General features: G+C 42.9%; 2 protein-coding genes across 2 annotated transcripts in view; both read right to left on the reverse strand.

Moving 5' to 3' along the window:
- Positions 1-611: 611 nt before the first annotated feature.
- Positions 612-6160, reverse strand: LOC139412066 (steroidogenic acute regulatory protein). Its single transcript, XM_071158861.1, has 7 exons — positions 5932-6160; positions 5536-5643; positions 5274-5404; positions 4928-5086; positions 4450-4634; positions 4150-4243; positions 612-1472 (listed from the first exon to the last, which is right to left on the reverse strand). The coding sequence occupies exons 1-7, from the start codon at positions 5993-5995 to the stop codon at positions 1350-1352; spliced, it is 864 nt and encodes a 287-aa protein (XP_071014962.1). The 5' UTR covers positions 5996-6160; the 3' UTR covers positions 612-1349.
- Positions 6161-20626: 14466 nt separating this feature from the next.
- The window catches only part of LOC139411140 (G protein-coupled receptor kinase 5-like), a 66948-nt gene continuing 65011 nt past the window's right edge, over positions 20627-22563 (reverse strand). The window contains exon 16 of the mRNA XM_071157016.1: positions 20627-22462. Within this exon, the coding sequence (XP_071013117.1) occupies positions 22379-22462 (84 nt within the window). The 3' untranslated portion in view covers positions 20627-22378. The remainder of the gene's footprint in view (positions 22463-22563) is intronic.

Genomic DNA, 22563 nt, shown 5'->3' on the forward strand with positions numbered 1-22563 from the left:
CACCATATCCTAGAAAAGTACAGAACTTTCTGGAACAATTACAACTATAAATCATAGGAAAATGTTACAAGGACAATAACAGAGGGCAGACTTCCCCTTTGGCGTGAGTTGTGCTGTTGACTTCATCCCGGGGAATGTACTGCAGACCCAGGCCAAGGCTCACAGTGCTGCAGAGTCCTTCACACACATGTGAATGGTCAAACACCTGCTTGCCTTGGCAAACACAACAGCCAAATCCATTGAAGACAGGAAAATATTTTATGAACTAAACTTTGTGGTTAAAAAATACCTTTTTGAATTCCTCCCCTCAGTTGAAATGGAATATTTACGTAATGATTGTGAGGACTTGAGACGGTTCGCTTGTTTGAGTTTTTCTGTGATGTTCTTGTCATATTTGGTTGTATTAGGTCGATGTGAGATGTGTTCAGATGTGTAATAATTTGGTATTTTTCATTTGCGGCGTATTAAATGATTTTATGACTGACGATATATAAGTATTGATCATGTTTGAGTGGTATGCCTAAAATGTTTTATTTGTAAGTGCTTTTCCACATTTTGTCAAGCGAGATAATAATAGAAGAATAATCCTTGTACATTTGAATGATGTTGAAATCATTTATTCACTTGGCAGTCATCCTAACCCAGTGTAATGCAATGACATTGTTCTACAATAAATATAATATTAAAATAAAAGTGCACATTTCACATTGAGAGTGCAATGACAATGTAATTACCAGTGCAATGGCTGGAAAAAAAGTGACTTGGGTGGTTATTGTGCCGTAGAGACACTATACAGACTTGTGGGAACGTGTATATGTTTTGAGAAGGAGGTGTGTGAAGGGGGCTCACAGGTTGCATCTAGTCTTAAGTATCCTCTCCTATGGCTATGATTACACAGGCAGCCACATTCTGATCTTTCTTTTCACAAATAGGTCTTTTGACCAATCAGATCAGCTCTGAAAAATAGCTAATATGAAAAGATCTGATGTGATTGGTCAAAAGACCAATTAGAAGGGAAAATGTCCTAATTGGGCTGCCTGTGTAAACGTAGCCCTAGTCTCTCCCCTTCATCTGGACTGGTGTGTGAACAGGTTAGGTGTATAGGAGAGAAGGAAATGACATGAGGAGAGTAAGCCACTTTATACTGTTAAGCATCCAGAGTTCAAAAGAAGAAGGTTTCACTCAATTGTACTGAAATTCTGTCCTAAGAACTTAAGAGAGTAGTTAGAATTTGATTCTCTTGGAGTGCCTTTGATGGAGAAAGTGGCAAAGATGACTGGGCGGAGCTGTCCATTTGGTGGCCTGCCATTGGTGTACACACTAATCAAAAGGTCAAAGGGCATGGTGTGTCAGCATGCTGGTGCCATCTCCATGGAAACACTGTTGTCAGCCATCCTTTGCCTCAGGTGGTTGGCAAAGTCCACCTGCGTCTGAGAGAGTACTTTGTTTATGATGGTCTTTGGGATCCAACCCTGTGAGAGAACGAGACAGGAAGAGAGAACATGATAAGAAACAACAATTAAGTGTCCTCAATGCAACCATCATCAACCACAATCTTAGGCAGTGATCAGTAGCATCTGATTATAACAACACAGGTGTGTCACATTTAACAGAAATCCCTCATTATGATTAAAGGCCAAACAATATATATGGGTCCATTAGGATCTTCTGATCTTCTTGACCCTAACCAGTCAGGCTTCAAGACCGGTCCCTCAACCCAGACTGCTCTCCTCTGTGTTACGGAGGCTCTCCACACTGCCAAAGCTTTCTCTCTCTCCTCTGTTCTCACCCTCCTAGATTATCAGTTGCCTTCAACACCGTGAACCATCAGATCCTTCCTCTCCACTCTTCTCTCTATACGCCAAGTCACTAGGCTACGTCATATCCTCACATGGACTCTACTCTCATTGCTATGCGGATGACACTTATCTACTTTTCTCCTTCCCCCCTTCTGAAACCCAGGTGGCGACACACATCACTGCATGCCTGGCAGATATCTCAACTTCAACGTCGGCCCACCAATATCTCAACGTCGGCCCAAACCTCAAGCTACTTCTGTCTGTACTGGGTCTGAAGTTCAAATGTATGCAGATGATACAGTGATATATGTGCATGCAAAGAGCAAACAACAAGCTGCACAAGAACTCACTACTGTAATGGTCCAGGTTACAAAGTGGCTCAGTGACTCGTGTTTGCATCTCAATGTGAAAAAAACTGTTTGCATGTTCTTCACAAAGAGGGCAACAGATGCTACTGAGCAAGATGTCTATGTGTCAGGGGAGAAGCTCCAGGTGGTATCCGATTTTAAGTACCTTGGCATCATACTTGATTCCAACCTCTCTTTTAAAAAGCATGTGAAAAAAGTAATTCAAATAACCAAATTCAACCTAGCTAATTTCCGATTTATACGAAATTGTTTGACTACAGAGGTAGCAAAACTGTACTTCGAAACTATGATACTCCCCCACTTAACATACTGCTTGACTAGTTGGGCCCAAGCTTGCTGTACAACATTAAAACCTATTCAGTCTGTCTACAAACAGGCTCTCAAAGTGCTTGATAGGAAGCCCAATAGCCATCATCATTGTCACATTCTTAGAAAGCATGAGCTCTTGAGTTGGGAAAATCTTGTGCAATACACCAACGCATGTCTTGTATTCAAGATCCTTAATGGCCTGGCTCCCCCTCCACTCAATATTTTTGTTAAACAGAAAACCCAGACATATGGCAGCAGATCCACAAGGTCTGCCATGAGAGGTGACTGTATAGTTCCCCTAAGGAAAAGCACCTTTAGTAAATCTGCATTCTCTGTGAGAGCTTCCCATGTCTGGAATACACTGCCATCAGACACACATAACTGCACCACATATCACACTTTCACAAAATGCTTGAAGACATGGCTAAAGGTCAATCAGATTTGTGAACATGGTCCCTAGCTGTGTGTTGCCGCTTTCCATGTTGTCTGTTGTCTGTAGCTTGTGAGGTGTGGAAACACTTTGTTGCTTTTATGAATTTTGTCTTGCTGCTTTTTGTTTTATGTTGCTCTGTCTGTATGCTACGTCTTGCTTGTCTTGCTTGTCCTATGTTGCTCTGTATGCTATGTCTTGCTTGTCCTATGTTGCTATGTCTTGCTTGTTCTATGCTGCTATTGTCTATATTGTAATTTTTTTTAATAACCTGCCCAGGGACTGCGGTTGAAAATTAGCCGGCTGGCTAAAACCGGCACTTTTACTGAAACGTTGATTAATGTGTACTGTCCCTGTAAAAATAAAAATAAACTCAAACTCAACTCAAGCTCAACCTCGACAAGACGGAACTGCTCTTCCTCCCAGGGAAGGCCTGCCCGCTCAAAGACCTTTCTATCACAGTTGACCACTCCACAGTGTTGCCCTCCCAGAGTGCAAGGAACCTTAGTGCGACCCTGGACAATACCCTGTCATTCTCTGCAAATATCAAAGTAGTGAACCGCTCCTGCAGGTGCATACTCATAAACATCCGTAGAGTACGACCCTACCTCACACAGGAAGTTGTGGGGGTCATAATCCAGGCACGTGTCCTCTCCCCTCTGGACTACTGCAACTCGCTGTTGCCTGGGCTCCCCGCTTGTGCCATCAAACCCCTGCAACTTATCCAGAACACTGCAGCCCGCCTGGTTTTCAACCATCCCAAGTTCTCCCATGTCACCACGCCTCTCCTCACACTCCACTAGCTTCCAGTCGAAGCTTGCATCCACTACAAGACCATGGTGCTTACCTACAAAACTGCAAGAGGAACTGCCCTTCCCTACCTTCAGGATATGCTTAAACCCTACACCACAACCCGAGGACTCCGTTCTGCCACCTCAGGCCTCTTGGCCCTCCCACCCCTACGGCTGCTCCCGCTCCCCCCACCCCTCCCAGCACTTGCACTCTACTCTACATTATTGATTCAAAATTGACTTTCTATGGCTGGGATATGTGGTTGTCTCACCTAGCTATCTTAAGATGAATGCACTAACTGTAAGTCACTCTGGATAAGAGCATCTGCTAAATTACTAAAATGTCAAATGTCAAATTATGAAAGTGCTTTTTGCAGAGGGTGTCAAACCAGATAGCTACAGTTGTATCTGTCTGACCCTAGTGATAAGATGCAGGTTAATGGCCTCCATACCTTTAAATCTATGCTTAACAACCAGGTGAACTTGGTCTTGTTGGGGTCATCGGCACTGGGCCGCATCACTATACATGTTGGTCCGTTCTCTGCCCTGAAAAAGTCAACAATAGTGTGTAGAACACTTATGTTAGCATATGTTGGAGTCAATATAATAATATATAATATATAATAATAATATATAATATAACAATAACAATAACAATATTCAAATAATTGTTTTATATGGTGTATTGTTAGTGACTTATAGCCTCCATCCATCCATCTTTCCATCCATCCCTTGGTTCTAAATTAGCCTACCTAACAACTCCCCTCTGTTCGGGCATGGTGGGGTGCTGAGTGGACATGCCGGCAAGGAAGCACGTGGACCCCCGGCGCTTGGCACAGCGAACACTAACGAAGTCCCGCGGCCCCACCACGTTGCCAGGTGTGGGTCCCGACACCTCGTGGGTCACCATGGTCTCCTGACCTATCTTCTGGAGGATCTAAAGGGGGGAGGAGAGGAAGGAAATGGGAGGAAGGGAGAGAGAGAGAGAAAAGGAGAGGAGAGAGTCAAAAACCTCTGTATATTCCTTAATGCGAGAATGTAAATTGGGACTCTTACGTTGAACAAAACAATCCAGAGTAGAATACTTCTAGTCAATCCATGCAATCTGTGTACACATGAGCCAATTCGTCTTAATGTTTTGTATTGTTGTTGAGTTATATATGCGATTTAGCAGAACCTTTTTATCCAAAGCGACTTACAGTGCCTTGTTTATAAAGTTGATTGTCCCACCTTGACCTCTTTGACGTTAGGGTTCCAGTCTCCCATCTGCTCCATGTTGCCCACCAGCTCCACATAGAGGTTATCAGAGCGCTGGTCCAACAGCACCTCCAGCTTAAACACCTTCCCCACGTCAGGTAACACCTTACTCAGCACCTTGTCTCCATTCGCCTGGGATCATGGGACCAGATAATTAAAACTCATAGAACTGCAAGGATAAACAACAACCTTAAACAACAACCTTTTACATTGCAATTCCAAAAAAGATAAACGTCTGTAATTACTACGTTGAATAGGTGAAGAAGGGAATTTCCGTGTGCCAGCCCTTCTGTCTTTGGCACTATATCTCTATACTCACAGCAATGATCTCAGTGGTCCATCCATCCTGATCGCCGAGGATGCTGATAGACTTCTGCAGCGCCTCCTCTCCCTGCTTCACATATGACACCTCCGCCTCATTGTAGCCCTGCTCCTCCTCGATCCGCGAGCCTGGAGCACAGCACAGACAGAAAACGACATTATAAATAGAGTTAAGAGTAGACTTTCCTTTTTGGGTATTTGTGAATGAAAGAAAGAAAAACAAGTAAGAAGTGTATTCTGAGTGGAGGGTGTGGACTTACTGAGCAGTGAGCTCCTGCGGCGGACATGGCTGATCCAGCTGCTAGGGTTGGGGCCTGCTAGCATGTTCAACTCATGGTGAATGGCCACCATCGCATTCTTCCTCAAACCTGGGACAAGGAGAAATGGGAGAAAAAAGTAGATAAGAACAGTGTTATAAAAAGCAGTAGAGGAATCTACAATACATGAAATTGTTAGTACAAAAGTCAGTACAATTTGACAACCTTTAGTGCCATAATTAAAAAAATATATTATTGTTAAAACCAAATTGTTTTGTTAGCTAACGTTCCACAACTGAAAATTACAGTTTCAGACCATGCCATGGCCATAGGGCAACAAGGCTATGAAACAAGGCTATGAAACACTAGAGAATCATTCACAAACTGTCTCTCACTAACCTGTCATGTTCCTCATATGTCTGTAGGAGATGCCAGCGCACAGTTTGAAAGTTGCAGGCAACATTTTGTATCAATTTAGTTTAGTTTCTGAGTGAAATAGATATTGCTAAAATATAAAAGATATAAAAGAGAGGACCCGTTTAGATTGTCGATTTTGTTCTTGGTGTCTCAAAGAGAGAAATAGAGAATCCTAGAACTGTCAAACAGAGAGGACCAGTCTGGTTGTGTTGTCGAGAGGATTTTAGATTCTGTCTGTGGGAGTTGCAGTATGTGTGTCTATATAAGCATGGAGCAAGGCCGTGATGCTGTCACCTCGGAGATAAACACACACATCATCCCGCCGTTCTAATGACCCTGTGGCCAAGGATACCTCTTGGACACGCTGAGAATGTCTCCAGGCTCTAATAAACATTGTGTCAGATAACATCCAGTGCTCCGGCACACACACACACACACACACATACACACACACACACACACACACACACACACACACACACACACACACACACACACACACACACACACACACACACACACACACACACACACACACACACACACACATATACACACACATACACACACATACATACACACACATACACACATGCAGACTGGCAGACAGACGCCAGTCGGTGGAGAAGGACCAGTAACAGTCACATCCGCTCACACTCCCAAGGTCCCTCACCGCCAAATCACCAGAATGTATGAAATAAACCGTTTTTACTGGATGTTTGCTGGACAGAATATTCTGGCAACAGTATGTGTTGAAACCACCTTTATGGTGAGTATGATCCCATCTCTAACAATATGATATGATCTAAACAGAGCATGGTGCTCTGACACTAAGAGATATTGGACATCTTTAGCTTGGCAGAAATTGACTCTGTCCTCATACAGTGAATGGGAAATTCCACCGATTATGTGCCTTTTGAGAAGTGTAACTTGGTTGTATAAAAAACTTTGTATATATACAGTACCAGTCAAGTTTGGACACACCTACTCATTCAAGGGGTATTCTTTACTTTTACTATTTTCCACATTGTAGAATAATAGTGAAGACTAATAATGAATAATAATGAAGTACACATGTGGAATCATGTATTAACCAAAAAGTAACCCTTTGCCTTCAATGACAGCTTTGCACACTCTTGGCATTCTCTCATGCATTTCAATTAACAGGTGTGCATTGTTAAAAGTTAATTTGTGGAATTTCTTTCCTTCTTAATGCGTTTGAGCCAATTGTGTTGTGACAAGGTAGGGGTGGTATACAGAAGATACCACTATTTGGTAAAATACCAAGTCCATATAATGGCAAGAACAGCTCAAATAAGCAAAGAGAAATGACAGTCCATCATTACTTTAAGACGTCAGTCAATCCAGAAAACTTCAAGAACTTTGAAAGTTTCTTCAAGTACAGTCGCAAAAACCATCAAGCGCTACGATGACACTGGCTCTCATGAGGACCACCACAGGAAAGGAAGACCCAGAGTTACCACTGCTGCAGAGGATATGTTCATTAGAGTTACCAGCCACAGAAATTGCAGCCCAAATAAATGCTTCACTGAGTTCAAGTAACGCAAACATCTCAACATCAACTGTTCAGAGGAGACTGTGTGAATCAGGCCTTCATGGTCGAATTGCTGCAAAGAAACCACTACCAAAGGACATCAATAAAAATAAGAGACTTGCTTGGGCCAAGAAACATGAGAAATGTACATTACACCAGAGGAAATCTGTCCTTTTGTCACAATCATCGTATTGAGTAGACCAAAGCGCAGCGTGGTGTGAATGCATGATTTTAATGAAAGATGAAAAAAACAGGAAGTATACAAACTAACAAGACGACCGTGACTGCTATCAAACCACTGTGCCAACGTGCAACATAACATAGACAATAATCCACCAACCACAATATAAAACAGGCTACCTAAATATGGTTCCCAATCAGAGACAACGACAAACACCTGCCACTGATTGAGAAACATATCAGGCCAAAACACATAGAAATAGACAAACTAGACATACAACATAGAATGCCCACTCATATCACACCCTGACCAAACAAAACATAGAAACAAACAACGCAAATCATGGTCAGAGTGTGACACCTTTGGTCTGATGTGGCCAAATTTGAGATTTTTGGTTCCAACCGCCGTGTCTTTGTGAGACGCAGGGTAGGTGAACTGATGATATCCGCATGTGTGGTTCCCACCAGGAAGCATGGAGGAGAAGGTGTGAGGATGCTTTGCTGGTGACATTGTCAGTGAATTATTTAGAATTCAAGGTACACGTAAACAGCATGGCTACCACAGCATTCTACAGTGATACGCCATCCCATCTGGTTTGGGCTTAGTGGGACTATCATTTGTTTTTCAACAGGACAATGACCCAACACACCACCAGGCTTTGTAAGGGCTATTTGACCAAGAAGGAGAGTGATGGAGTGCTGCATCAGATGACCTGACCTCCACAATCACCCGACCTCAACCAAATTGAGATGATTTGGGATAAATTGGACCGCAGATGGAAGGAAACGCAGCCAACAAGTGCTCAGCATATGTGGGAACTCCTTCAAGACTAGTGGAAAAGCATTCCAGGTGAAGCTGGTTGAGAGAATGCCAAGAGTGTGCAAAGCTGTCAAAGGGTGGCCACTTTGAAGAATCTAAAATCTAAAATAGATTATGAATTTGTTTAACACTTTTTTTTGTTTACTACATGATTCCATATACATGTTATTTCATAGGTTTGATGTCATCACTATTATTCTACAATGCAGAAAATAGTACAAATAAAGTAAAACCCTTGAATGAGTAGGTGTGTCCAAACTTTTGACTGGTACTGTACATTCATCAAAACGAAATGATACTGTCAAAATTGCAAATACATTAATCAAAAGAACACGACTGTCTGCAAAAATATTAACACAAACATACTTATCTATTGAGTCTAAGCTGACAAAAACACTGTCTGTCTTTTAAAAAATCCCAGTAGATCAATATATTTTATTTGCAGTCACCGAATCACTATCAAATTGTGCAGAATTTTTAGCTATTACTCTATTACTCTATGCATATTTTACTTTAAAAAATGTCATACACATCAAAAAAAAAAAACAGTGTATTCAATACACAGGCTGGTCTGCTCATAGGTTCATAGTTTTCCATCGGCAAGTAGAAACACAATCCCCAATAGAAATAAGCAAAGATGAACAGAGTGGAGGAACACAACTGATATGAATTTATAGGTCTCAATCCACACCAAAGCAAAGCTCTGTAATTGAAGGTCAAAATGTTGGAGATGATGACTTAAAAGTAACTCAAGTTAAGTAGAAGTAAATTAATTTCATTCTCTGCATCTCTTGCAAGTCCGCAATGTTGTAAGAAATCATAAAAATGTCATGGTCTCGTTAACTTAGATCTGTACTTATATTGTACCTTACTACTGATAATAAAAACATTTACAATGTGCAGTAGAATTGACTGATTGCCAGAAACAGTGAACACCTTTGCAACCTCTTCGCGTGTTGATATTCTGTGAACGAAACACTTTACAATAAATGTTGTATTCATTGATGACAATTGTATTTCAAGTTTTGCAAAAGTGGGTCTAAGATATGCATTCCAGGTACGAAAGCAAGACAATTCTGCAGATTGTATTTAAGTATTTGATCATTGTTGTTAGGAACATTTAACCACAGTTCCAAAAATAAAATACACAATTGCGAAAAAACTGTAATAAAATACATGTTTTCCCATCTCAGGAGGTTAAATAAATAGAAATACTATAGTAAGTGCCTATTAACTACCAAATAAAGTAACACGGTTGACCGTAACAGGGTTGACTACTTCATCTTGAATCATCCATAAACCTTGGAATGGGAGCTTGTTGTGTGCAACAGGGAGGGGCAATTGAATGTTAAATCATCTCTATGGGTAGCAGGGTTGACTTACTTGACCTGCTCAGTTTTCCACCACAAAACACCCAAAAATTGCCAAAAAGAGTAGAACCAGTTCACCTGCATTTACAATTTGATTTGACTATTAGATGTTCAACATTTATTGTGAAGGGGAAAAAAGGAATAGTTTCACCAGCGAGAGTTCAGTTCAGCGAGAGTTCAGTAATTAAAATGAGGGACAGGGTTTTTTCCCGCCTCAAAATGATTCACTAATTACATGAAATAAATAATCATCTACAGAAATGACTTTGTCAAAGCAACAAAATAACTAAGACTTTATCATGATAAATGTTGGGGTTGAGTGGGTTAAAATCTTCCTAAATGTCACAGAGAATGCACAGAGGGACATGTCAAAATTCGGAATTATGGCACCTAAGCACATGTCCCACGGGCAAACTCATGTAAAGTGTAAAACTGACCTGAAAATGTGCCCTATAGCCTACCGAACATGCTGCACTGTAGCGTATCTCACAATGCAAATGTACAAATAATTCCAGTATCATGGTACAAAACGGACCAGCCAAATGTCCATGTCTGTGGGATTGTGTAACCCTCTGGAAGGCGTCCATCCTTTTACCGTAGCTGTGACTGTGGGTTGCTAAACCACTGACTGTCGCTTGTGGTAACAAACTATTACTCAAGGAGTCTTACATGCTTTTTTAGCCTTGCTTTCTGAGTCCAACCAAAACCCAAATTATCTTGTGAAAATATTGCTCCAATGACTTGCGTGTCAACCTAGGCAGAGAAAGTCAACATTGTTCAAGACCATTGCAACAGCATTCATATCACTAGAGCATAAGAGAACAAGCCATCTGAACTGAAGTCAATAAAAAGTGTCATGGAAAAAAGAGAACAGGTCATAAATCATGAGTGACCTTTAACCTGAAACCCCTTGTCCCTCTGGCTGCATTGATTTATATCTTGGCCCTTAAGGCCTTATCATGGCTGAGTTCTGAAATAAAAAATGGAACACAGAACTCAAGGTTACTTTTGTAACCCGGTTCTGTGATAACATGAGTGAGACGTATCACATAATGGAAAATTGTCTTAGTGCATTTCATTACAGGAAGTAACCAATCACACAGCATCTGTCAGAGACAGACAGGTCGAGTGTCGAAAAAGATGGGCCCCTCCCCATAAGGTGCCACTCGGTTGCCCACCGGTCATTCTCAAGCATGTCTCTCTTCCTTGCGCTCTGCTTCATGGAGGGACAAGTGGTGAGATATCTCACTCATATTATCAGAGAACCAGGGTTACGAAAGTAACCTTGAGTTCTCTTGCAAATACTTGTTTTGATGTATCACATATGGGATATGGCCAACTACCATATCGCAGACATGCTCTCCGAAGTCAAGGTAGTCTTCAAACCGTACCATCCCTCAGAGGCTCTGACACTGAGGACAGTATGCACCAACAAAGGTGCAGTGACATCGTCGGTAAAAACCTCATAAAATGTATGAGGTCAACATGCCACATCACAAATCTCCTATGAAGAGATGCCTTTGAATAGTGCCCAAGAGGTAGCCAAACCTATGGTGGAACTAGCCCTCAGGCCCTCGAGGGCTTCAATTATTGCTATTATAGGTCAATATAATCCAATTAAAAGCTCAACAAGCGTACTGGACACAAACAGTAGAGATGCACTTCTTCAATTAGAAAATTGTCACTGACCTTAGGCATGAAGGCAGGGTTATATAATAACATACAGTGGGGCAAAAAAGTATTTAGTCAGCCACCAATTGTGCAAGTTCTCCCACTTAAAAATATGAGAGAGGCCTGTAATTTTCATCATAGGCACACTTCAACTATGACAGACAAAATGAGAAAAAAAATCCAGAAAATCACATTGTAGGATTTTTAATAAATTTATTTGCAAATTATGGTGGAAAATAAGTATTTGGTCAATAAAAAAAGTTTATCTCAATACTTTGTTATATACTCTTTGTTGGCAATGACAGAGGTCAAACGTTTTCTGTAAGTCTTCACGAGGTTTTCACACACTGTTGCTGATATTTTGGCCCATTCCTCCATACAGATCTCCTCTAGAGCAGTGATGTTTTGTGGCTGTTGCTGTGCAACACGGACTTTCAACTCCCTCCAAAGATTTTCTATGGGGTTGAGATCTGGAGACTGGCTAGGCCACTCCAGGACCTTGAAATGCTTCTTACGAAGTCACTCCTTCGTTGCCCAGGCGGTGTGTTTGGGATCATTGTCATGCTGAAAGACCCAGCCACGTTTCATCTTCAATGCCCTTGCTGATGGAAGGAGGTTTTCACTCAAAATCTCACGATACATGGCCCCATTCATTCTTTCCTTTACACTGATCAGTCGTCCTGGTCCCTTTGCAGAAAAACAGCCCCAAAGCATGATGTTTCCACCCCCATGCTTCACAGTAGGTATGGTGTTCTTTGGATGCAACTCAGCATTCTTTGTCCTCCAAACACGACGAGTTGAGTTTTTACCAAAAAGTTATATTTTGGTTTCATCTGACCATATGACATTCTTCCAATCTTCTTCTGGATCATCCAAATGCTCTCTAGCAAACTTCAGACGGGCCTGGACATGTACTGGCTTAAGCAGGGGGACACGTCTGGCACTGCGGGATTTGAGTCCCTGGCGGCGTAGTGTGTTACTGATGGTAGGCTTTGTTACTTTGATCCCAGCTCTCAGGTCATTCACTAGGTCCCCCCGTGTGGTTCTGGGATTTTTGCTCACCGTTCTTGTGATCATTTTGACCCCACGGGGTGAGATCTTTCCTAATAATTGCTCCCCCAGTTGATTTCTTCAAACCAAGCTGCTTACCTATTGCAGATTCAGTCTTCCCAGCCTGGTGCAGGTCTACAATTTTGTTTCTGGTGTCCTTTGACAGCTCTTTGGTCTTGGCCATAGTGGAGTTTGGAGTGTGACTGTTTGAGGTTGTGGACAGGTGTCTTTTATACTGATAACAAGTTCAAAGGTGCCATTAATACAGATAACGAGTGGAGGACAGAGGAGCCTCTTAAAGAAGAAGTTACAGGTCTGTGAGAGCCAGAAATGTTTGTTTGTAGGTGACCAAATACTTATTTTCCACCATAATTTGCAAATAAATTCATAAAAAATCCTACAATGTGATTTTCTGGAATTTTTTTTCTCATTTTGTCTGTCATAGGCCTCTCTCATCTTTTTAAGTGGGAGAACTTGCACAATTGGTGGCTGACTAAATACTTTTTTGCCCCACTGTATCTTGAGAACCCTGGGGCTAACTGTAGGCTCGAATGGTGAACTGACAGTGCGTGCAGCTCACTCACTCGCTTTGCAGCGTAAGGGAAATTAGAAAATTGGTTTGAAAAAAGGAGAGATATTTCATCTCCACACTTTACAGTGGCTCAAAAAAGGCTGCTATGAGAAAGCCTCAAGCATAATAGACAGGTCCCAAGATGAACCAAAGGCTTAGAGACTGGACATAAGCGAAGCGCACCCTTCGTAAAGTGATATGACAAAGGGTGCTACCCTACTGTGTAGATGTCAAGGCCTATAATTAGAGGCCAAAATAATGGCTAAATAAACCTTTGCAGTAGAGAAAAAACTCCCCTGTGTCAAAAGGCCCTGGATGGAGCCTCAAACATGTCACTTGCACATTGAGCGTGTAGAAGGGGCTCTGGGCACTCTGGATAGTCTCAATGACTTTGAGTGGTAAGCCTGTTGCATTCAGAGTCATCCTCTCACTGGTCAGACTTAGAGGGCCGTGGTTACTGGGTGAGAGTGGGAAGTATCTTAGCTCGCTTGGGTCATACAGATCCCTGTGTAGTTACAAGGACTCGTTGTAAAGCCAGAGAGGGATCTCTCCTACTCAGAGTTTCCCTGGCCATAGAGGCAGGAGCGTTACCCACCACAAAAATCTGAGGGGGCACAAAGTATGGTGAGGATGGCTGGAGGGTGGTCCGGAGGGGGGTTGGGCCCCCACGTCCGGAAGTTGGAGAATTTCAAATTTTTCAAATACATGAAACAGCTTTTTACCGCAATCTAGAATCATAATCATTATGCTTAATTGCATTGTTTTGCATATCTCTGGGTAAAAGATTGAAAGGAATTGTTATTGCTAGCTATTCTAAAGTCTACCAACCTTGTCAGTAAGCATGCCAGCTAAGATAGTTAGACATGCTAGCTACTCTAACTTGATAGATAGCCTGAAATGGCTTCTTCGTGCCCCTGTGCCCTCTATGTGCACGATGCCTCTGCATAGGGGGGCTATTAAGATGAGGGAGAGGCTCCTTCACTCTGACTAAAGTAGAGAGTAGAAAAGGCACAGAGGACAAAACATCACCCTTGCCAAGGATGTGGCAGTGTTTCCACCCCTAGAGGTTTGTTTTCACTACTTGGGAATGGAGTCTCCAAACCCTACTGGGTTGACGCTTCTAACAGGTGGAATGCTCTAGAGGTTGGAATATGCTAGTGCACATGTGTCAATCAATCAAATCTTCTTACATCAGCTTTAATCTCATAGTGCTGTATGGAAACCCAGCCTAAAACCCCAAACAGCAAGCAATGCAGGTGTAGAAGCACACACAATGGCACTGCAGAGGGGCAGAGAGTGCATCCCAGTAACTGTGGAACCTAGTAACATTTTTGAGCAGAGCGCCTTCTTTAACAAGACAGGCTTGAACCGTTCCACATCCTCAGTGGCCTTTTTCATAGGGTTCCTGGGAGGTTGGGGCCTTGTGGGCTGAAGGGGTTTCGTAGCTCATATTAATACATGTATCCTTAGAAATAAGGTTCATGTAATCAATAACTTGCTAACATCAGATAACATTCATATAATAGCCATTTCTGAGACTCACTTAGATCATTCATTTGATGATACAGCAGTACCAATACAAGGATACAACATCTAGACAGAAACACTTATGGGGGAGGTGTTGCTGTATATATTTAGAGCCATATCCCTGTAATGCCGGCTAGCAGAAGAAGCCCAACAGCCACTCCTGGGCTATAATACCCTTTTTGCCAACTGGCCCGGACCCACTTCTACTGCCGGTACGGGGCCGATCCTTCACGACTGGACTACCGACAAAATCTGCTGAAGGGGGAACTCAAACTGGCTCCGCGGCACTGCTAGCCGCGGCCCGCTAACGTTAGCTGTCTAGAGCACACCGGACTGTTAGCTTAAGGGGCCCATCGGACAAATGATTTGGCCACTATAACTATTTTGCCAATTGGCTTGGTTTACCACACGGAGCCCTGCTGATCCGTCTGCCGACATATTCAGCACGAGGGGGCCACAACAGACTTTCTTTTGTCGCGACGTCCTTCTAAGGCCTTTCTGCTAGCTGCTAGCCCCGGCCCTCTAGCTTCCTGAAGCCACTCACTGGACTCACATGATCACTCGGCTATGCATGCCTCTCCCTAACGTCAATATGCCTTGTCCATTGCTGTTTTGGTAAGTATTTATTGCCTTATTTCAGTAGAGCCTCTAGCCCTGCTCAATACGCTTTAGTGAACACTTTAATTCCCCCTCCAACACATTCGGTGACATCATCTGGTTTAAATGATATTCCTAGAGACAATATCTCTTTCATCATCACTCTTGTCTGTACATTATGCCTTGAATCTATTCTACCACGCCCAGAAATCTGTTCCTTTAACTCTCTGTTCTGAACGTACTAGGCGACCAGTTATTTTAGCCTTTTGCCGTACCCTTATCCTACTCCTCCTCTGTTCCTCTGGTGATGTTAGGGTAACCCAGGCCCTGCAGTGCCTAGCTCCACTCCTATTCCCGAGGCGCTCTCATTTGTTGACTTCTGTAACCGTAAAAGCCTTGGTTTCATGCATGTTAACATTAGAAGCCTCCTCCCTAAGTTTGTTTGATTTATTCACTTCCCTAGCACACTCTGCCAACCCGGAAGTCCTAGCCGTGTCTGAATCCTGGCTCAGGAAGACAACCAAAAACCCTGAAATGTCCATCCCTAACTATAACATTTTCCGACAAGATAGAACTGCCAAAGGGGGCGGAGTTGCAATCTACTGCAGAGATAGTTCTGTCTTACTATCCAGGTCTGTACCCAAACAATTCGAGCTTCTAATTAAAAAAATCCACCTTTCCAGAAACAAGTCTCTCACAGTTGCCGCTTGCTATAGACCACCTTCTGCCCCCACCTCTGCCCTGGATGCCATATGTGACACCATATGCCCTCCAAATATACCTCTGCTGTTTTCAACCAAGATCTCAGCGATCACTGCCTCATTGCCAGCATCCGTAATGGGTCCGTGGTCAAACGACCACCCCTCATCACTGTCAAACGCTCCCTAAATCACTTCAGCGAGCAGGCCCTCTAATCGACCTGGCCCGGGTATCCTGGAAGGATATCGACCTCATCCCTTTAGTAAAGGATGCCTGGTCATTCTTTAAAAGTGCCTTCCTCACCATCTTAAATAAGCATGCCCCTTTCAAAAAATGTAGAACCAGGAACAGATATAGCCCTTGGTTCTCTCCAGACCTGACTGCCCTTGCCCTAGCCCCCGTGATATGAAACTTTTCAGCGATGTTCGGAACCAATATACACAGGCAGTTAGGAAAGCTAAGGCTAGCATTTTCAAGCAGTATTCACGCATTAAAAAACAAAGAATGAAAGAAAAGGTTGCAAGTTAGAATTTTGTAAAGTTAGTTTGGGGGATGTGGAACAATTATTGTTAACGATCAACCCTTAACAAACCTCCTGGCATTGACAACTTAGATGGAAAGCTACTGAGGATGGTAGCTGACTCTATAGCCACTCCTATCTGTCATATCTTTAATCTGAGCATAGAGGAAAGTACTTGTCCTCAGAGTGGTAAAGCTGCCTTTACTGGTTTACTGGTTCTAACAGCAGATCCATAAGCTTGCTGCCAGCTCTTAGCAAACTGTTGGAACGAATTGTGTTTGACCAAATACAATGCTATTTCTCTGTAAACAAACAGACTTTCAGCATGCTTATAGAGAAGGGCACTCAACATGTACTGGACTGACACAACTGACTGATGATTGGTTGAAAGAAATTGATATTAAGAAGATTTTGGGCACTGTACTGTTAGATTTCAGTGTATCCTTTGATATTATAGACCATAACCTGTTGTCAACCTCTGACATCTCGTGGATTCAGAGCTATCTATCTAATATAACTGAAATGGTTGTCTTTAATGGAAGCTTCTCTAATGTCAAACATGTAAAGTGTGGTGTATCACAGGGTAGCTCTCTTGGCCCTCTACTCTATTCTGTTTTTACCAATGACCTGACACTGGCATTAAACAAAGCATGTGTGTCCATTTATGCTGATGATTCAACCATATATATATCAGCAAGCAAGTAATAGACTGGTCCAGAACATCTCTAAAACTAAGAGCATTGTATTTGGTACAAATCATTCCCTAAGTTCTAGACCTCAGCTGAATCTGGTCATGAATGGTGTGGCTGTTGAACAAGTTGAGGGGACTAAATTACTTGCCATTACCTTAGATTGTAAACTGTCATGGTCAAAACATATAGATTTAATGGTTGTAAAGATGGGGAGAGGTCTGACCGTAATAAAGAGATGCTCTGCTTTTTTGACACCACACTCCACAAAGCAAGTCCTGCGGGCTCTAGTTTTGTCCTGATTACTGTCCAGTCGTGTGGTCAAGTGCTGCAAGGGAAGACCTAGTTAAGCTGCAGCTGGCACAAAACAGAGTGCCACGTCTTGCTCTTCATTGTAATCAGATGGCTGATATAAATACTATGCCAGTCTTTCTTGGCTAAGAGTTGAGAAGAGTCTGACTGCATCACTTATTTTTATAAGAAACAATGTGTTGGAAAATCCCAAATTGTTTGCATAGTCAACTTACACACAGCTCTGACACACACAATTACCCCACCAGACATGCCACCGGTGGTCTTTTCACTGTCCCCAAATCCATAACAAATTCAAGAAAGCATACAGTATTATATAGAGCCATTACTGCACGGAACTCCGTTCCATCTCATATTGCTCAAATGAACAGCAAACCTGGTTTCAGAAAACAGATAAAGCAACACCTCACGACGCAACGCCTCTCCCCTATTTGACCTAAATAATTTGTGTGTATGTATTGGTAATGATACAGTATGTAGGCTACGTGTGCCTTTTTAAAAATGTATTTATTCATTGATGTAGTTCTGTCCTTGAGCTGTTCTTGGCTATTAATGTTCTGTATTATGTCATGTTTCATGTTTTGTGTGGACCCCAGGAAGAGTAGCCGCTGCTTTTTCAAATGGAATTGGGATCAGAATAAAAATACACCCAAAAAATACCCCCAACGCCAGCTTGTTGCCCCCTTCCAGCTGTGAGGCTGCAGGAACCAACAAGGCTGCAACAGGATCGAGGTCTGTGGGGCAGACAGAAGTTCTTCTGAACAACTCCTTGTAAGACACTCCTTGTGCGTTTTCAGCCCTCTCCTGTACTCTCCGTTCACCCATGACTGCGTGGCCATGCACGCCTCCAACTCAATCATCAAGTTTGCAGACAACACTACAGTGGTAGGCTTGATTACCAACAACGACGAGACGGCCTACAGGGAGGAGGTGAGGGCCCTCTGAGTGTGGTGTCAGGAAAATAACCTCACACTCAGACAAACTGAAATGGTCCACCCACACAGACAGCGTGGTGAAGAAGGCGCAACAGCGCAACAGCGCCTCTTCAACCTCAGGAGGCTGAAGAAATTTGGCTTGTCACCTAAAACACTCACAAACTTCTACAGATGCACAATCGAGAGCATCCTGTCTGGCCGTATCACCGCCTGGTATGGCAACTGCTCCGCCCACTATCGTAAGGCTCTCCAGAGGGTAGTGAGGTCTGCACAACGCATCCCCGGGGGAAAGCTACCTGCCCTCCAGGACACCTACACCACCCGAGCCACTGCCTGTTCACCCCGCTATCATCCAGAAGACGAGGTCAGTACAGGTGCATCAAAGCTGGGACCGGGAGACTGAAAAACAGCTTCGATCTCAAGGCCATCAGACCGTTAAACAGCCATCACTAACATTGAGTGGCTGCTGCCAACATACTGACTCAAATCTCTAGCCACTTTAATAATTAAAAAATTGGATGTAATATATGTATCACTAGTCACTTGAAACAATGCCACTTTACATAAAGTACTCATCTCATATGTATATACTGTACTCTATACCATCTACTGCATCTTGCCTATGCCGTTCGGTCATCACTCATCCATATATTTATATGTACATATTCTTATTCATTCCTTTACACTTGTGTGTAAAAGGTAGTTGTTGTGAAATTGTTAGATTACTTGTTAGATATTACTGCATGGTCGAAACTAGAAGCACAAGCATTTCACTACACTCGCATTAACATCTGCTAACCATGTATATGTGACCAATACATTTTGATTTGATTTGGGGAAATCCCCCCCCCTCCCTTCCCCTCTCAGGGCTTGAGAGTGAGGGATACTGTTGTCCCCACCTTCGATCGCATCCGTGAGGTCGAGGGATTAATCCCGTCGTCAATTCGTCAAGACAGTGAGGGAAAGGAATTGAGACTATCCATAATTTTTCCCCAGCTGGGCTCGGTTGTGGGGAACTGAACCTCAGCCTTGGCTGGTGGCTCAGAGGTGAGAGGGGGGTCAGAAATGGAGGTACGTTTGAGCCTCCTTAAGCTCGGCCCGAATCCTTCCCCGCCTGGCTCGTCCTGGGATGGCCATTGTAAAAAAACAGGGCCTGCTAGTGTAGTAGCGGCTGTCATAAAAAACAACATGTGCGCTCAGAGGCTTACAATGGGCGGAGGCTAGCTCATAGCTACCAAGAGAGAGCACTGCACAGATCAATGAGACAGATATTACACCGGATGTAAAATGTGAAGCGTCCGGTTGGCATTTCCACTCACTACCAAATATGGTGGTGAGAGGAAGCCCAGTGGACGGCAGTGGGAGAAGATTTTGGCCTACATTCTGCTAATTTTCTCATCGATGAAGCACTTGATCTCAATACAGTTTTCTGCTTCCAAATCTAACATCTGTTATGAACAGAGTGGAGTAAGTTTAGTAAACTTTAGGCTTGGCCAAAGTTTTAAAAATTGCAAGGTTTAGGAGTGGAAGGGTGAATTTAGTTATGTCACACACACACTTCACAGAGTAAGCGTTCACTAACAGAAAATGTGCAAATACATGCTAGGCACTGCCTATCTTCTTGCTTGTTCTGCCCACTATGATTAATTTGCTCCCATTGGAAACAACAGGCTGTGGTCTATCTTGGGTTAGTTAGACTTCGGGCTGTTATCCTCCCACAACTTTAAAGCCATCAACCTAAACTTTGCCTGTTTATTTAATACAAATGAGTGAATGTAGGTTAAACTAAACAAGAGGAGAGCGCTAGCAATGCTACAGTATGTGCAGGTAGAACTGCTAACTAGCATGGTTAGGTTAGTTAGGGTTAGTTAGACTTCGGGCTGTTATCCTCCCACAACCTTAAAGCCGTCAACCTAAACTGGAGACTGGTATAATTTTGAGACAAATTCAACTCATAACAAAATCGTTCCTTTCAATCAACCGTTCAAATGTATTTATACTGAATTTGGCCTGCTTTTGGATTACTCTTATCTGGGACTATGAAACCGGCCCATAAAGTGAAAATGGTATCAATAATCTTGTGGAAATGTTATTATGAAACAAATTACTCTTGTATCGATCCATCCGTATGAGAATGCCCCGACTCTTGTATTTGCTACACAGACAGACATGAGACACAGATGGTACAGATATGCTAAGGCAGCACAGGGTTTATTTATTCGGAGCTGCAGAGCACAGTGGGTTTGGCTTTACATTCTGTACACTCAGCACTGTAATGTACAACAATAGCAGGAAGAGATCCATCCTCGTTCTCTCCTTTTCATCCTCCTTATCCTCTCTCTCTCCACACTCCCCAGCCTCCACCACCAGCCAAATACAGTGTGTGTGTGTGTGTCATAAAGGAACAAATCGATCATGAGAGAAACAAAGTGCAAACATTTGTGTGCGAGTCATCTAGAAGATCAGGCTAAAGAGGAGGCACTTCTGATTTTCAATTTGTGAAATGATTTACGAATAAAATAATAACTGGCCAAGACTAAATGTGTAAGTACAATTGTTTTCTGTAAATATTCAATCTTCCTTAAAATAAGACATCAAATTCCAAAACCAAAGCTTTTCTTCCCTTTGGTTTGAGTGTGTTGGAAGGCTTCCCATTGTGAGGTGACATGTGGTCCCTACCAATTACTCTACCAGAGCCCCGGAACCTCAATAGTCTAACACGGCTTCCCTCTCCTTTATCCGCACTGGATTGGTTAAAGCTCCTTTCCTGTAGGAAAAAGGTCATATATCTTCCAGGATTCCTCACCTTTCCTTTAGGATCAGTGCAGCTGAAGAAAAGGAGGAGAGAAAACCTCCCTATTGAGACTATCGAGATGCACCCATGGTCGTGATGGCAACACAAACACAAAACAGCACTGGCTCAATGGATATTACAACATTTACATCACAGTAATATTACTTTAATGTCTGAGGTAAAACAATAACATATTTACTGTAAAAACATCTTAATTGGTGTATAAATGGTGGCTTACTGGTTTGACAAATCTACTTTTTCTCAAGGTCAACAGGGCGCGGCGGTGCACTCTTTGGGAAAAGTGCAGAAAACAAGACAAGTATTGTGGTTACAATTCTAATAACACAGTTGTGTGTGTGCGTGGGGGGGGGGGGGGGGGGGAGCCTGTTCTATGCAAACACATGTTTGATTGTGACTTAGGTGTAGCATAGCTGCTGCCTCAAGTTGAATATGTGATTGAATAAAGACCAGGCAAATCCCCCTTCCTCCTCCAAAACGGATATGGCAACAATAACACAAATACATAACTGAACTATATCTTTGGCCTGAGGGTATACAAGGCAATATGCACATTGTGTCTTGAGGTTGGTGATGTTGTTGGTTGCATGTACGTTTATAAGTGATTAGGGGAGAGGGAGGTGAAAAGGAGAAAGAGACAAAAAGAGAGAGGGGGAGGGGGGAAGAGAGGAATAAATGAACAGAGAGTGCATTTGAGTGTGAATGTGAATTTATGCAAATAATTTGATTTCTTTCAAAATAAAAAATAAACAGCAACAAAGACCCCATCTTGTATTTCCTGTGGTCTTTCTCAGACAGTGGATCCCCTGAATTAGCTAGTTTTTTCTTATTCATCAACACAGTCAGTGGCTCTTCTCTACTCCAGCGATCCTGAAGGTAAGTGAAGTGTCTGAGCATTGTTTTCAAAACGTCTTTGCGTTATTGAAACGTCCCTCCAATAATTCCCCATGGGTCTCAGGTCCGGGTCATGGTCAGCATTTCCCCTAGACTGACCATGGGCTTGGGTTGGGTGCCTCCGGAAGACTGACAGCTGGTCAGGCCAGGTGTAAACCAATCAGCAGTGAGAAGATCCTTCCGGCTCCTCCTCTGTCTGTGTGTGGAGCCACACAGAGCCATGGCCACTAGGGGGCAGAGTTTGACATGGAGTCCACTGAGTTCACACTGCAGGAAGACACGCGACTGTTGGCGATGGACACCTCGGGGTGCTGGAGGGTGGAGAGAGAGAGAAAGGGAGATTGTGTTATCTCAGTATCAGTGTGTGGATGTAACTGTGCAGTGTAAACTCTGTGTGAGACTGAGTATGTTG

This window comes from Oncorhynchus clarkii, chromosome 6 (assembly GCF_045791955.1).
Source record: "Oncorhynchus clarkii lewisi isolate Uvic-CL-2024 chromosome 6, UVic_Ocla_1.0, whole genome shotgun sequence".
In the NCBI taxonomy this organism is placed as follows: Eukaryota; Metazoa; Chordata; class Actinopteri; order Salmoniformes; family Salmonidae; genus Oncorhynchus; species Oncorhynchus clarkii.

Bases quoted from the DNA above. Each gene is read 5' to 3' on its own strand.
- LOC139412066 (XM_071158861.1), bottom strand. From the start codon at position 5,995: ATGTTGCCTGCAACTTTCAAACTGTGCGCTGGCATCTCCTACAGACAT. The intron at 5,087-5,273 runs GTGAGTATAGAG...CCATGATCCCAG, and splicing joins GGACCACTGAGATCATTGCT to GCGAATGGAGACAAGGTGCT. The intron at 4,635-4,927 runs GTGGGACAATCA...TCCCCCCTTTAG, and splicing joins CTAACGTCAAAGAGGTCAAG to ATCCTCCAGAAGATAGGTCA.